Below are 17,673 nucleotides of genomic sequence, written 5' to 3' on the forward strand. Positions count from 1 at the left end.
ATTCAATACAAAAAGAGAGATGTGTGGGTTTGATCCATATTATTATCCATAAGATAAGACGCTCCTACCGACCATCGAGTACGAATACAAGTCATTTCGTCCAATAGTTAAGACATTTTGTCCAAAGCCTTTCATACACACCACCAATATTTCAGGTATTTTTGTTTGTTCAAAAAAAAAGAGGAATTCTCAATAGAATTTGACCGAAGCAAGAGACATTTTTGGGAAGCAAAGGAGTGCCATAGTATGTGCGGTTCGATACTAAAGAGCAGGGTGGGGTAACCATGTCAGCCTGTGCGACTTGCTGACTCTGGGATGAGTTCAACCTTGTCATTGCAGACTGCTCGCTTGCATGTCTATGTTTCCGACTGGATCATATTAAATCTTCAGGCGAGGAGCGCTCTTGCGGGTGCTTCGTTCATGAATCCCGGGCTGAGACGCAGTCCTACCGACCTGAGACCGTGCTCTTTCAAAGGGAGAGGCTAAGAGGGAGATGCCTGTAAAAATTGGCTTCGCTGTGAGCTCCGTTGGCGGAGTTTTTTTTTTTTTTTTTTTAAATCCGGCTGGATCATGTTAAATCTTTAGGCATGGAGCAGCGCTCTCACGGGGCTTTCGTTCGTGAACACCGGAATACCTAAAATATAAAATAATTGATAGTGCGTATGAAAAAGGCTTTGGACGAAATGTCCATTGGACGAAGTGTCCTGATCCCCTTGTCTACTCTCTGTACTAAGCCTCAGAGTTTCCTCACCCTCTTTCTGAATCATGGACAGAATTCTAAAAAATCAGAACATGCCACGATCACGACAACTTGTGACCACAACCATATACAGTGGTGCTTGAAATTTTGTGAACCCTTTAGAATTTTCTATATTTCTGCATAAATATGACCTAAAACATCATCAGATTTTCACACAAGTCCTAAAAGTAGATAAAGAGAACCCAGTTAAACAAATGAGACAAAAATATTATACTTGCTCATTTATTTATTGAGGAAAATGATCCAATATTACATACACTGGAGATCAAAATTAGAGAACAACTTATAAAAACTTGAATAATTTAGAAATAATACCATCTTCACTGATCAACAGTTAAATGACATTTTATTGTGTCCATATCATGGTTCAACAACATTTTTTTCACAAAATGACTAAAGGCATTTCACAAAAAAAATATTTTTCAGAAAACGCACTGATCAAAATTAGAGAACACACTGATCAAAATTAGAGAACACACTAATCAAAATTAGAGAACAACAATCTGGAACAAAAATCTGAAGGTTACAACAGTCAGCAATTAGTAAGAAGTGTACAGGCCTCTGCTGTGAATGACTTCAGCACATCTGCGGCCACAGGATAGCACTAGTCTCTCACACTGCTCTGGTGTGATTTTGGTCCATTCTTCTTCCAGCCTCCTCCACAGTTCGGTGATTGTAGAGGGTTTCTTGACCATAACTTTGTCACCAAGGATTTTCCAGAGGTTCTCTATTGGGTTGAGATCAGGACTCTGGGCAGGCCATGCCATTAATTCAATGTTTTCACCTTCAAGGAAATTCTTTACCCGTTTTGCTGTGTGACATGGAGCATTGTCCTGCATAAAGACTGCAGGCTGATTGGGCGATGAACGCAAGTAAGGAACCATGTGCTGTTGAAGAAGGTTCTGATACACATTTGCATTCACTCGGCCATGTAGCTGTACAAGAGGCCCAACTCCCACAGCAGAAAACATGCCCCAAACCATGACACTTCCTCCTCCACCTTTCACTGACTTCTTTACACACTTTGGGTTTAGTCTTTCTCCAATGTGTCGCCGAACATAATGCTTCCCATCAGACCCAAATAAATTAAATTTGCTTTCATCACTGAAGTGAACCCTGGACCAGTTCTCCTCTGTCCACACAACATGCTCCTCAGCAAAGCTCAGTCTAGCTTTTTGATTTTTTTTGCTAATGAGAGGTTTGGTCACTGCAGTGTGGGCCTTCAGTCCAAATGCTCTTAAACGGCGAGCCACTGTATGGCGAGACAGATCCTTACCATGTTCAGCACTGAACTGGCGAGCAATTCCACCTGCAGTATGGAAACGATTACCCATTGACATCCTTCGCAGTGACCTGTCCTCTCTTGCATTTGTCTTCCGTGGACGACCAGCCTTCTTGGGCGACTTGAATGAGTTTGTAGTTTTGTAAAGATTCAATATTCTTGAAATCACAGATTTGGAACGATCAACTTGTCTTGCTATGGCTGATAGGGTCATCCCTTTGGTTTTCATCTGGACAACCTGCTGCCGGAGGCTTTCAGTCACTTTAGAACGACCCACCATCTTGCAAAGTCAATGAAACTGGCAGTTAGAATGCCACTTAAATAGGGGTTGACTGATAATCAAGGAAATTAGCACCATGTGCTAGATTAGCACCATTAAGTGGGAGGCACCTGAAAGTGTTCTCTAATTTTGATCAGTGCATTTTTTGCAAAATGCAGGTTTTTTGTTGAAATGCGTTATCCATTTTGTGAAAAAGTGTTGTTGTAGCATGGTATAGACACAACAAAATGTCCTTAAACTGTTGAGCAGTGAAGATGGTATTATTTCAAAATTATTCAAGTTTTTATAAGTTGTTCTCTAATTTTGATCTCCAGTGTATCTGTGAGTGGCAAAAGTATGTGAACCTCTAGGATTAGCAGTTAATTTGAAGGTGAAATTAGAGTCAGGTGTTTTCAATCAATGGGATGACAATCAGGTGTGAGTGGGCACCCTGTTTTATTTAAAGAACAGGGATCTATCAAAGTCTGATCTTCACAACATGTTTGTGGAAGTGCATCATGGCACGAACAAAGGAGATTTCTGAGGACCTCAGAAAAAGCGTTGTTGTTGCTCATCAGGCTGGAAAAGGTTACAAAACCATCTCTAAAGAGTTTGGACTCCACCAATCCACAGTCAGACAGATTGTGTACAAATGGAGGAAATTCAAGACCATTGTTAGCCTCCCCAGGAGTGGTCGACCAACAAAGATCACTCCAAGAGCAAGGCGTGTAATAGTCAGCAAGGTCACAAAGGACCCCAGGGTAACTTCTAAGCAACTGAAGGCCTCTTTCACATTGGCTAATGTTAATGTTCATGAGTCCACCATCAGGAGAACACTGAACAACAAATGGTGTGCATGGCAGGGTTGCAAGGAGAAAGCCACTGCTCTCCAAAAAGAACATTGCTGCTCGTCTGCGGTTTGCTGAAGATCAAGTGGACAAACCAGAAGGCGATTGGAAAAATGTTTTGCGGACAGATGAGACCAAAATAGAACTTTTTGGTTTAAATGAGAAGCGTTATGTTTGGAGAAAGGAAAACACTACATTCCAGCAGAAGAACCTTATCCCATCTGTGAAACATGGTGGTGGTAGTATCATGGTTTGAGCCTGTTTTGCTGCATCTGGGCCAGGACGGCTTGCCATCATTGATGGAACAATGAATTCTGAATTATACCGGCAAATTCTAAAGGAAAATATCAGGACATCTGTCCATGAACTGAATCTCAAGAGAAGGTGGGTCATGCAGCAAGACAATGACCCTAAGCACACAAGTCATTCTACCAAAGAACGGTTAAGAAGAATAAAGTTAATGTTTTGGAATGGCCAAGTCAAAGTCCTGACCTTAATCCAATTGAAATGTTGTGGAAGGACCTGAAGCGAGCAGTTCATGTGAGGAAACCCACCAACATCCCAGAGTTGAAGCTGTTCTGTACGGAGGAATGGGCTAAAATTCCTCCATGCCGGTGTGCAGGACTGATCAACAGTTACTGGAAACGTTTAGTTGAAGTTCTTGCTGCACAAGGGGGTCACACCAGATACTGAAAGCAAAGGTTTACATACTTTTGCCACTCACAGATATGTAATATTGGATCATTTTCCTCGATAAATAAATGATCAAGTATAATATTTTTTGTTTCATTTGTATAACTGGGTTCTCTTTATCTACTTTTAGGACTTGTGTGAAAATCTGATGTTTTAGGTCATATTTATGCAGAAATATAAAAAATTCTAAAGGGGTCACAAACTTTCAAGCACCACTGTACAGCACAAAGATATGGCAAAGCTAAAAGAACCCTTAAAGCAGTGGAAAAACAGAGTTACGCACGCATGACTGTTTTGTATGGAATGTTGCTTGACACCATATTTGTATATCCACCAACATGGCTGACATCCGGGTTTCTATTTTGCTTTGACGTCACTTGCAAGTCAAGGATACTTCTCAAACGAGCTGGAAATATCCATTTCTATATCGTCCATCCAAAATCGGTGTCAAAATACTCAGGGAAGCATGACCCCTCAACAATGCATGTTGAAATTTGTAAAAACAATCTGGCCATCACATGCAAAAATCAGTCCTAGTGGGGAGGAACCTGGTTTACTTAAACCGCTTCAGCTTAGGACTGGTTGCATGGATTCATTAAATTCAAATAACTCTCTAATGAAAGTCTAAGCTGAAATTTGGTATAATGCATCATTGTGCAAAACTGTGTTGTTATTGAACAACCAACAGCAGCCAATCAGATTTCAGCAGGCATTTCACATGGTTAGCACTGAGCTACCATCATGAAACTGGAAGATATGTCTAATGTCTCCTTATTATGCTTGGACCCCACAGGTTGCTGCCTGCAGCTCGATTTTTTTTTTGTATGCGATACAGATCAAATAATTGTGCGAATGCTGAGGTAACAAACACTATGTCTTTGACAAAATTTGATTTCTCACACAGACAAGCAAAACAAATGTGTAAGAAAATATTTACTTTCGCTCATTTTGTTCCCCGATAGTGTTCTATGCAGTGCAGTATATAGACAATAGTGATTAGGGCACCATTTCCAACACCGTGTCCCCTTTTCCAAGTCATGTTGGTTTCCTGATGATTGGAGGCAAAAGACAGAATCTTGCTTTGTGTAATTATTCTGCACTGTCCGTATTCTTCTGGAATATATCCTACAAAATGATAGTTGTGCTCTGGTGAAACATAACAGGTCATAAAGCTGATTACAAAAAGCAAGATGTTGTCCTTTGAGCATCACCACACACGGCTGGTGAAATGTGAAGAGGAGCAGCACAGACTGTAAATGAAAATTCAAGCCACTTAAGTTGAACCCTGCTGTGAGTGATATTTGGTTGAAAATAACAGATTAACTGCAGCACACATGTACAAAAGCCAAGCCCTTGTGATGAGAGAAACGCGAGAAAAAGAGCCTTATCACCACGTGGTCCTTGCCTTTCCTCCCTGTATGAGGTTTACACTCGTTCGTGATATCCACATCTTGGTGATACACATATATACTGTTCCTTTGTGTAGAATCACTGGAACAGTTCACTGAAGGGAAAGACAACGTTAAACAGTGCAGGTTTTTAAACTGAACAAAGTTACAATGACGGAGATATTTGGATTGCCTCAAGTACTTAAAGTATTTCAGTTATATGGACAAGTGTTTTCTGGGAAATACGCCACTTGGATTTTTCAGACGAGCTACATATGGGACATGGAGATCCAAAACTGTGACACAGAGGATATCACACAGTCGCATAAAGATTTGAAGCTTATCTTCAAGTGGTGAACATACGAGTGAAAATATTTTCAACACGAGAAGATGAACTTTATATCTTCACGCCAACATGTAACGTTCTTTATATTATATGGACACCCACAAAAACAAACCAAACAAACCCCACAACACACCCTGCAAGTTAATCAAAAGAATTTTAATTCTGAACTGGTTGACCTGACTGCTCTAGTCAGCAGGAAAACACCGGGAGTGACATCATCGGAGTGACGTATCGGAAAAATGTGTCACCCAGATCCATGATGTATTTTGCATGAAAAATGCGAGTTTTTCCAGCACGAGAAAGTAAACTTCATATATTCAAGCCAACGTGCGGTTTCCCTTTTATTATATTGACACATTCAACACAATTCATCGATTTCCTCACAGGTGACAGAGATGTGCGTCACGGTTTTGAATCTACATGTCCTGGATATAGCTTGTATGAAAAATACGAGTAGTGCATTTCCCAGTAAAACACTCCTGTTCATATATTATATCTTTATACGTCACTCGTGAGGAACTCAATGAATTGTTTTGATAAATTTGGGTACTTCTGGTTTGTGAATGTCTCTCATCTCATTATCTCTAGCCGCTTTATCCTTCTACAGGGTCGCAGGCAAGCTGGAGCCTATCCCAGCTGACTACGGGCGAAAGGCGGGGTACACCCTGGACAAGTCGCCAGGTCATCACAGGGCTGACACATAGACACAGACAACCATTCACATTCACACCTACGGTCAATTTAGAGTCACCAGTTAACCTAACCTGCATGTCTTTGGAATGTGGGGGAAACCGGAGCACCCGGTTTGAAGAAATAAATATATTATTTACCAGCTGGGAGGTCCGTATTGTGAAATACCGTGACCAAAGTCTTGAAAGTACTGACCAAGGCCCTCTGGGCCGAGGTCAGTATTTAAGGCCGAGGTCACGGTATTTCACCATACAGACCGACCTTAAGCTGATAAATAATATATTTATTTCTTTACTAAATTCTAACAGAAAACGAGAGCGCCAGAAAGGGAAAACTGAGCCGAGGCGAGCTGCCATTTTGAATCCTCATTCACGGCTGTAATGCAAATGGCTTCCTCCTCGGTATACAAGTGCACTTCCATGGCAGGAAAAAAACTACATTTTGCCGCCCATGTAGTCCCCTATTTATACAAATAGGAGTCATTCAGGATTCGGCCATGTTTTTGCTCGGCATTAGCAACAGTTACAGGTTTTTAGCTTTCTCCTGAAATGCTCTCTTTTATTTCTTCTTCCTCAGGGTAGTAAAACTCACTTTCGCTGTGAACACTGTCGTTATCACTATCCATGCTGTAAAATTAATGCTATTCTCCTGAGAAATGCTGGCAAACATTTATAAGATTTTTGATAATCTTATAAATAAATCTTATTAAAAAAAATAAATAAATGTTGACAAAAAATGCTATCATGTTTGTTGTTGTGAACAACCGAGTCGCCAGAGGTCCATAACTGGGGTCCGTATCATAGGATACAGACCAGCTCGCCAGCCAATCAGAACGCAGGATTTGATGGAAACCGGACCGCGATAAAAATAAATGAAGTTTATCTTGTGTTAAATATGTTCACCACTCAAAGATAAACCTCATATCTTCGCACAACAGTGGAATATCCTCTATGTATTCAACAGTTATCTCCTGAATGGACAGCGCAACATGGAACTTTGATGATAAATCTATATGGGTGTTTGTATGATCATCGCACTGGGTAGTAGGGAGACACAATATTATTCTTGTGATCACAAGTTTTGTTTCCCTCTGAAAATTAAATACAGTTGACAATGTTAAATAAAAGTTGGCTAAAATCACCCAACAGGTTGTCTTATTGACAGTGGTGCAATAAAGCAGAACTTCCACATGAATGTGTTTTAACTTTCCAGTTGCTTGCATTCTGTGGTAGCTTAATGATTTATGTATTGGGAGTCTTACTGGGTTTACATTTAGTATTTGTCACAGATCATTTATTGGGAGTTACCCTACATTCAGACTGGCTGCAATTTTACACCTTGTCCCACTCAAAATCACTATATACTGGACCCAATGGTAGGCAAGCCTATCTTTATATACTGGTGGATATCTACTGGGAGTTGCAAAATCCATACAAATTAGGACACGTATGTAAAAAGTGCTTTTTGGATGTGCTTAAAGGGCTTGATGTACTGAAATAGAACATACTGACACTTCATTTTGAGTAAATCGAACATAACCAGTAGCAGCAGAGCAAGCATTACTGACAGACTGTGAGTAGTTACAAATACATTAGAACAAAAAGGATAAATGTTTTCCATACCACCATCGCTCGTTCCTATTACTCGTCACCAAATTGCTTTGTTTCTCATTTGCATAAAGTTAAACTTCACTCAGTGCTCTCGCTCTTATCCCACTCACTTCGTGTCAGTTTTGCTAGAAATTGCCAGCACGAATATTGGCTTTTCAGCAATCTCTGAACTGGTCATTTTTCTGTGGCAGAACGATTGAATATGCATCTTTTTTTTTTTAAAGATTTTTTTTGGGCTTTTTCCACCTTTATTGGATAGGACAGTGTAGAGACAGGAAATGAGCGGGAGAGAGACGGGGAGGGATCGGGAAATGACCTTGGGTCGGAATCGAACCCAGGTCCCCAGATTTATGGTATGGCGCCTTATCCACCTGAGCCACGACGCCCCTGAATATGCATCTTTAATAGAAAAAAAAAATAACCCGTAAGCACTTGATAAACAAGTTTTAATTTATTTTGGGTTTTCTGAAACTCAGTCAAAAAAATTTTTTTTATACCCACAGATTATTAATTCACTGGTGTTGTTCTTTCAGCTGCTTCCATTAGGGGTTGCCACAGTGGATCATCCTTCCCAATTTATGATCCACATATTTAATTTGGCAAAGGTTTTTACACCAGATGCCTTTCCTGACGCAAACAACCCCCCCAATCTATCCTGGCTTGGAACCAGCACCAAGTACGCACCGGCTTGTGCAATCCCAGTGGCTTGGTATTGTTATCTAATCTGCAGGTCTGAACTGTTGGAGGAAACCAGAGCACCCTGGAGTAAACCCACACAGACACAGTGCTGCCGAATGAATCCTGATTGCGGATGCACAACCCATTCTGTGCTACGCACTTCCTGGTTCCCGACAAGTCTTTTTTCCACAAGCATTGGCGTTAATTACTAATCTTTATTTTTTCTACAAATAATTTTCCAGTATCCTCTTCATGTTTTAATTGTACTTTCGCTTTCCTTTTTGTACTTTCCACTTTCGCTTTCCTTTTTCCGTTTTTTCCTCTCTCTTTTTTTCAGAAGAACACCCAGACCGGAAGTTTTCTTTCTCCTCCTGCGTAAAGACCACAAGCGGAGGCCATCCACATCAGATCTGCCTTAGTATCAAGAGATCTTCGATTAAGGTACGTGAATCCTTTCATCATGGCACATCTTCAGCCTGTTCAGTGTGTTGAGTGCAGGATGTTTAGTCATTCTTCCTCCGCCACTAGCGATAGCTTTACTTGTGACAAGTGCAGATTAGTTAGCTCTCTGACGGAGGAGATTATAGTGTTAGAAGCGCGTATCCAGGCTTTAGAGAAGGCCAGTGAAAATGAGAACAGTGTAGTTTCTGTATGGGAAAGTCTGGATGCCCTAGGTGGAGTTAGCAATCCCTCAACTCCGGCATTAGAGCCCTTACAGCGGGGTGAATGGGTGACGGCTCGGCAGCATAAGCGTAGAGCCAAAGCTACTGCTGAGGCTCGCCCACGGGAGCACCACTTCTCTCCGCGTCATGTGTCGAACAGGTTTGCTCTCCTTAGTGATGCACCCACTGAGAAACCTGAAAGAGCTCTGGTTATAGGGGACTCCATCATACGGCATGTCAATTAGCTCAGCCTTTAGGGGCACCAGCAGCTTTAGTCAGGTGTATACCGGAAGCCAGGGTGCCGGACATAGCAGGTAATCTTAGGTTCTTAGGCACGCACAGGTTCTCAAAGATAGCATCCATGCAGGATCTAATGATATACACCTTCGTCAGTCTGAGGTTACTAAGAGTAACTTTGTAGAGGTGTTTAAATTAGCGAAGGCGAGGTCCGATGCTGTAGTATGCTCTGGCCCCATCCCAATATGGCGTGGCAATGTAGCTTACAGCAGGTTATGGTCGCTGGACTGCTGGTTGTCTAGGTGGTGCTCTGAAAACAGTGTGGGCTTTACAGATAATTGGGCTAATTTTGAGGGCACTGCTGGCCTGTTAAGGCGGGACAGTATCCATCCCACTCAGGAAGGTGCTGCTCTCATTTCCTGCAGCATAGGTCATAGTCTCAGAACAGGCCTAGTTAATTTCTAACAATCCAGAGCCAAGGCCAGGGAGCAGACGAACAGGCTAAACCAACTGTCTGCTAGCTGCACAGAGTCGTCACTCAGGGTCCACCACATCGAGACTGTGTGTGTTCCCTGAGCTCAACAAAAAGGTAGAAATATTCAGAGTTTGTTCCAGTAACCTAATCAATATAAAATTAGGTCATACTAACTGTACAGCTGCTGCCAGCACCTTTGATCTAAAGGTGGGGCTATTAAATATTAGATCTCTTACATCTAAAGCGCTAATGGTTAATGAACTTATTGCTGATCAGGAGTTTAATGTACTTTGTTTGACTGAAACATGGATTAAGCCAAACAAATATATAGCATTAAATGAAGCGAGTCCTCCTGGATACAGTTATATACACCAGCCTCATCTAACTGGCAGAGGAGGAGGTATCGCGGTTATTTATAATGATTATCTAGGTGTAACACAAAAACCTGGTTTTAAATTTAAAACATTTGAAGTTCTTCATATTCATATGAATGTATGTAGCCTCAAAAAATAAGTCTACCCAGTTAATTCCGTTACTTATTATTTACAGGCCCCCGGGGCCATATTCTGAGTTTCTTTCTGAATTTGCAGATTTTATCTCAGACCTGGTTATTTCCTGAGACAAAGCTTTAGTTGTCAGAGATTTTAATATTCACTTCGATAACCCAGAAGACCCTTTGAAAACAGCGTGTGTGTCCATTTTAGATTCAGTAGGGGTTAATCAGAATGTCATAGGACCGACCCATAATGGTGGTCACACCCTCGATCTAATACTAACATTCGGGTTAAACATAGAAAATGTAGTCATACTTCCACAGTCTGAAGTTCTCAGATCATTGTCTCATCACATTCAAAATATGTCTGAGTAATAATATATCCACCTCACCACGCTATTGTATGAAACGTACAGTCACGTCAACTACTGCACAGAGCTTTATAAATGATCTCCCAGAGTTATCAACTTTGATCGGGTCACTGTCAGCCCCCGCAGAACTTGATCAGGCAACTGAATGCTTAGAATCAACGTTCCGCTATACTTTACATAATGTAGCTCCTCTTAAAAGGAAAATGGTCAGAGACAAAAAAAACAGGCACTCTGGTATAATGATGACACTTGCACTTTAAAACAGACCACTCGAAAATTGGAACGTAAATGGTGTCAAACAAAGTTGGTAGTGTTCAAATTAGCTTGGAAGGAGAGCTTCCTGAAGTATAGAAAAGCTCTTAGTGCTGCGAGATCAACATATCTCTCCTCCCTAATAGAAAAAATAATCCTAGATTCCTATTTAATACTGTAGCAAAATTAACCAGGAATAAGTCCACTATAGACACATGCTCACCTGCAGTATGTAGTAGCAACGACTTCATGAATTTTTTTTAATGACAAAATTGAGAATATCCGACAAAATTTCAAACTACTAATTTAAGGTCAGACAATGTAAGTGACCCTGTAGTTAACAATATAACTATCAGATCAGCAATTAGAATGTTTTACTCCCCTTAAAGAAACTGAATTACTTTCATTAATCTCCGCATCAAAAGCCTCAACTTGCGTACTAGATCCCTTACCTACATGTCTATTCAAACAGATAATACCAGAAGTAATTGAACCGCTACTAAAAATAAAAGTCTTCTCTTAGGATTGGGTATGTACCCAAATCTTTTAAACTAGCAGTTATCAAACCCCTGATTAAAAAACCTGACCTTGATCCCCGTCAGTTGTCCAATTATCGGCCAATATCAAACCACCCCTTTATCTCCAAGATCCTTAAAGAAGCTGTGGCACAGCAGTTATGCTCATATTTACATAGGAATAACATCCATGAAATGTATCAGTCAGGATTTAGACCTCATCATAGCACAGAGACAGCACTGGTTAAAGTAGTAAACGACCTACTGTTGGCGTCTGATCAGGGCTGTGTCTCGCTGCTTGTGTTGCTTGACCTTTGTGCAGCATTTGATACCATTGATCATTCCATTCTTCTGGATAGACTAGAAAATGTTGTGGGAGTTAAGGGAACGGCCCTCTCCTGGCTCAGGTCTTATTTAACTGATCGCTATCAGTATGTTGATGTAAATGATGACTTTTCTAGACATACTGAGGTAAAGTTTGGTGTTCCACAAGGTTCTGTCTTGGGTCCGCTGCTTTTTTTAATATATATATATATATATATATATATATATATATATATATATATATATATATATATATATATATAAATAAAATAAATAAAATGTTACCTCTGGGTGATAATATTCGTGAACATTGTATTAGTTTCCACTGTTATGCTGATGACACACAGTTGTATGTTTCTGCAAAACCTGATGAGAGACACCAGCTTAGTAGAATTGAGGAATGTGTGAAGGACATTAGACACTGGATGCTTATTAACTTCCTTCTGCTTAACTCTGACAAGACTGAAGTACTTGTACCAGGACCTCATGCAGCTAGAAGTAAGTTTTCTGATCACACAGTAACTCTGGATGGCCTTTCTGTTTCTTCACGTGCAGCAGTAAAAGACCTCGGGGTGATTATTGACCCCAGTCTTTCATTCAAAACTCACATTGATAACATTACCCGGATAGCTTTCTTTCATCTCAGAAATATTGCTAAGATAAGAAATTTAATGTCACTACATGACACAGGAAAAACTAGTTCATGCTTTCGTTACCTCCAGGTTGGATTATTATAATGCCTTACTGTCTGGATGTTCCAATAAGTGCATAAACAAGCTCCAGTTATCCAAATCCAAGGTCAGATGAGACAAAGATTGAACTGTTTGGCTACAATGACCAGAGATACAGAGGAACACTGTACCAACTGTTAAGCACGGTGGTGGTAGCATCACGCTTTGGGCTGTGGAACTGATGCATTGCACAAAGTGGATGGAATTAATTAAGGAGGACTACCTCAGGATTCTTCAGCATAACCTCAAACTATCAGAAACTTGGACACAAGTGGGTGTTCCAACATGACAATGACCCCAAACATACAAAGCTGGCTGTGGAATCGAAGGGCTAAAGCAAACTAACATTAAGCTTAAAACAAGTCCTGACTGCAACTCAAAAGTATATGGACTGTGCTTACAAGTCAGGTCAATGCCAGGAAACAAATTTAGTTGAACTCCGCAACAATTCTGCCAAGAAGAGTGGTCCAACCAGAATTTTGTCAGAAGCTTGTTGATGGCTACCAAAAGCGTCCAGTCAAAATGAAACTTAAGGGACGTTAAACCAAATATTAGGTGCGCTGCATGTACGTTATTGACCCTGCGTTGATTTCAGAAAAACCAATATAAATTAAAACTTGTACACCAAATCCTTGTTTTTTTTCCTATTAAAAATCTATATTGTACCATCATTCTGCCATAGAATGATGGTACCATCTGCCATTTTTTCGTTTCCGTTTCTGGTTGAGAGTATGTCGTGCTCATTCTGGCTGCCGCTTCTCACCAAAGCTTTTTGTATTTTATTTTTATTTTCTTTCTTTTTAAATTTTTATTTATTTATTTTTTCTTTGTGTGTTTGTGTAGTTTGATGTTTGTTTGAGTGTTTTGTCCGCCGGTTGTGGTGTAGCTCCGGACCCAGTTTTGGGCGTTGGTTCCCTCCAGGCCTTGGTTTGCTGTGGGCGATGCCTGTGCTCCCAGCTGTGGACTGCAGTGAGCTCGTTGCTCATTTAACATTCGTGGTTGTCCAGTGCTCTGCGCTTTAATGCTTGGCGTGATGTTCCGAGCGATGTTGCTCGGTGGCGTCGCGGCGGCTGTGCAGGCGGTTTGGGACACACCAGCGCTCTGCATGGCGGAGCTTCTCTGCTCGCTTTGTGGATCCACGGCGTGGTGTTCGGGCGATGTGGCTAGCGGCGTCGCGGCGGCTGTGCTGGAGATGTGGGACTCGTTTTCATGCGCCTTTCGGTGGGACTGTGGCTGCTACACCACGGGAATTACATCCTGACCCCTACTTGGTGGACTTTTTACTTTTTATTATTAATTCATTTATTTATTATTTTTTCCCCTTTATTTTTTATTTATTTATCTATTATTGTAAAGCGTCCTTGGGTTTCTTGAAAGGCGCTATACAAATTAAACTTATTATTATTATTATAGAAATGGACCAGTTCAAAGAAATCGTTGAAAGCCCAATATCACCATGACCTTCATGTCTGTGTATATGAACTTCTGACCACAACTGTATATTGTTACATTATGCTCTTGGCAGCTTCATTCAGTGTAAGGTGGAAACTGAATAAAAAAGATATTGTTCCGAATAATAATTTTAATACTTTTTTTGCTATTAAACAAAATCATGATTATGCTTTCTGGCATATAGAGCTTTATGAAAATTGGCTAAAAATTACATTAGATAATATAAAGGTGGTAAACCAGTGTCGAGATCAAAAGTAGTAACCTGAGCTGAGGTGCATGATGTGTGCGCGCGTGTGTAATCAGTACATACGCTGGATTGCCCGGAGGCGAGGGATGAGTGTGGGGCTGCTGGGAGGACTGGAACTGGTGCTGTTTAGGCTCCTCCTCTTCTCCATCGATGGTGAAGCCTGCACTGTGATTTTATGCTGAAAATCTGAGACACAAAACACAAGCACCAAAACACTTTAATATTAAAAAAAAACAGTCCACAGACTTCTCTGAAGCAGCGAATGTACATCAGCATGCATCGGAGACGGTGAAGTAACTAAAAGGGAGCACCTGAGGGCAAGCTGATGCGGTTACCATCCTTCAGCTTGAGGCGACTGCGCTTAAACTTGCCCTTCCTCTTCTTGACGTTGGGCTTATCCTTGTTCAGCTGGAAGATGAGGATGTTGAGCTCACGCTCCAGCACATTGATCTCTCGCTCAGCCAGCTGCTGTTCCCGCCTCTTCAGTAGTTCCTCATGTGATTTCTGTTGCAACGCCGCCCGCATCAGCTCCTCCTCACGAGAGCGAAGCTCCTGGAGAAATACACAAAAGATTAAATGCTTGCTACAGATAATGGACCTGCTTACTATTAAACCTCTACAAGGATAATTACAACCTGAATACAGTAAGTTCAAAGCAAATGGAAACCATGACTTCCCTCTCTAGGTTTCTCAATAAAATATTGGCGAGATAACCTTGGGGGGGGGAACAAACCATGCAAAAACAGTGAAAATAGAACATGCTAATTTCCCGTCATCTGGACCATTTTCCCCTGCCACGGTCAAATAAAGGGCCTTTTGTGGACCGCTGATCTGTGAACATCTCCACTAACAGTAACTAACTTATGTAACTCAGAGAGTTACAATTGAACTCACTGTAGTTACTCCAAGAAGTGCCCGAGTAGTCTGTCAAGCTTATCGAGACCATTTAATCACTTGGTAAATGTTACTCGTTGTGAGTCACAAATCATGCTGAGATTAGAAGGCAAAGTGGCAACTTGGTGGTGGTGTACTTGTATATCTGGGAGGATTTATAAATCACTGCTTCAATATGTATCAGACACACATTGTGCATTATAAATATTTATGGACTTTGACAGCAGCACTCAGTCTCTAATTATACACGAGTTTTGAAACAGCTTTTCTGTTCTTTTCTCAGTACAGGGAAAGGTGCCAAAATTTCCGTCTGTGGTAATATACTCAACAAAAATAAAAACTTTACACTCGTTTCAAAGTCAATAATTTGAACATTTTGGAAAATAGGTTTGAAATAATGATTGTATTCAATTATCTTGTCATTAAAGATGCTATAGCGTACAGATCATGTTTGTCATGGAATCGGTTCCACCGGAAATGCGACGACAATGTCCATGATCAAAAACTCTGAGTCACAACTTAATGAAATCATGTCAATATCAGGTGTGTCCTCCATGGGCGTTCACAACTGCGATACAACGTCTCCTCATGGATTGGATGATGCGTCTGAACACAGCTTGGGGAATGTGCCGCCATATTTGTACCAACATGGCACCAAGCTCCTGCAAGTTCTGTGGAGGGTTCCTTACGGTCGGCTGTGGTGCCAGTTTGATGGAGACGTGTCTGGAGAGTATGGATGGTCTGTCGACTGCATCCCATAACCCTCGCAACGTCAGTGACGGATGTTCCCGTATTCAGCATGCCAGTGGCACGTTCACGCTGAATGCTTGACAGTCGTGGCGTTGCAAATTAACGAATAATTAACCATAAAACCTTGTTTTTCTGAGATGACACTCTACTCTGCTACCGTGAGATCAATTGCACGTGTATCAATAGGTCACGTCACTTGTGTCACGTGGAAACGTGATTTTTAGCGTGCAGTTCTCTCGCACATGCTACGTAGGCCCGACCAGTAGAATGAATGTGTGACGTAATGCCCTTGACAATGCATTTAATCATAATCACAACAAGCACTCTTTCAAGAAAAGTTTCTAAACACTATTTGAAAAATAATGAGTGTCAAGTTTTTATTTTTGCTGAGTATACTTTAAATGTGTGGTAGGTAGAGACTACGCTGATCCAGTGTTAGAATAGGGGTATTCAGCTAAAGTTAAGGAAATTTCAGGTATATAAAACTCCTTGTTGACAAAATGGTCCGAATAAATACATAAAAGCTAGGAAATTGCATCTCTTTATTGATGAGCTGCCTTCAGTTAAATAATTTACATAAATGCACGGGATCGGTGTTAAGCACAAACGGAGGATCTGGCCATCAAAGCTGTGATAGCATACAGGGTTTTTTCTAGAAAAATTTAGTACGAGGGCGCTCACCATGGTGAGGGAGTGAAGGGAAGGGGGGGGGAGATGGTGCCGGTTGACCCCCCCCGCCGTGCAAAGCCTTTGAAAAATGCTCCAATGGGACATTCTGAGGCTATCTGAGAGGGAAATTGTAACAAATTGTCTGTGAACATTGAAAAAGAAAGAAGTAAGGCCAAAAAAAAAAAGTGCGTTTCCGGTAACATGAAATACTAAAATAAGGTCGGTAGGTAGGAAAGGTTTTTTTTTTTTTTTAAATTTTGTTCGAAAAAATTAACACAAACATCTTACAAAATAGTATTTTGGCACAGAATCCTTTATACCACACATCATAATAAAATAAGTGTTTTAAATCTTTAAACGAATAAAAAAAAAATATCGCGAGAGTTCGAGTTATGATCTACGGAAGCGATATTTCATGATATTTTCATGTAATAACGTGAAAACACCTTATCAAGAAATAACGTGAAAATAACGTCCTAGGCTAGGCTACTTCCATTAAAAGCAGACGGCCTCGCCTAGTCTACTGTAGAACTTGGGTCGAGCAAAAACATGGCTGAATCCTGAATGACTCCTATTTGTATAAATAAGGGACTACATAGGCGGCAAAATGTAGTGTTTTTCCCTGCCATGGAAGTGCACTTGTATACTGAAAAGGAAGCAATTTGCATTACAGCCTTGAATGAGGATTCAAAATGGCGGCTCGGCTCAGTTTATGCAGGAGGGCTGATAGAAGTGGCGAAACATTTTACTTATCGTTTCTTTCACAACTTGAATGCGTTGAAACAAAAAAATTATGACAAACTAACGCCGCTTACACTAAAATATCGAGGGAAATTTGTAATAAAAACTTCACGGTCGGCAATTTCGACGCAGAAATTCTCGATCGGTCGGGTTACCGGAAACACACTTTTTTTTTTTAATTTGGACTAATCTTCTTCTGCCCCGGACAGTCTTTGGCTTTCTTCCGCTTCGTGCCGCGGGATGACATCTTTAAATGCCCAAGTGTCAACAAAAACAACTCGCGAACTACTTCTGTCAAAAGCTCCC

At 40.9% G+C, this 17,673-nt stretch overlaps 1 protein-coding gene across 3 annotated transcripts in view; it reads right to left on the reverse strand.

Moving 5' to 3' along the window:
- map3k21 (mitogen-activated protein kinase kinase kinase 21) overlaps positions 1 to 17,673 on the reverse strand; it is a 117,367-nt gene that overhangs the window by 13,421 nt on the left and 86,273 nt on the right. For 2 of the 3 annotated variants that reach the window (XM_060926336.1, XM_060926337.1), the window contains exons 5-7: positions 14,625 to 14,865; positions 14,377 to 14,499; positions 5,248 to 5,346 (exon numbers count right to left, since the gene is read on the reverse strand). In XM_060926336.1, coding sequence (XP_060782319.1) covers positions 5,248 to 5,346; positions 14,377 to 14,499; positions 14,625 to 14,865 — 463 coding nt within the window. The remainder of the gene's footprint in view (positions 1 to 5,247; positions 5,347 to 14,376; positions 14,500 to 14,624; positions 14,866 to 17,673) is intronic. The other variant, XM_060926338.1, reaches the window with a different exon arrangement.

The sequence above is a fragment of the Neoarius graeffei genome, chromosome 7, assembly GCF_027579695.1.
Source record: "Neoarius graeffei isolate fNeoGra1 chromosome 7, fNeoGra1.pri, whole genome shotgun sequence".
NCBI lineage: Eukaryota > Metazoa > Chordata > Actinopteri > Siluriformes > Ariidae > Neoarius > Neoarius graeffei.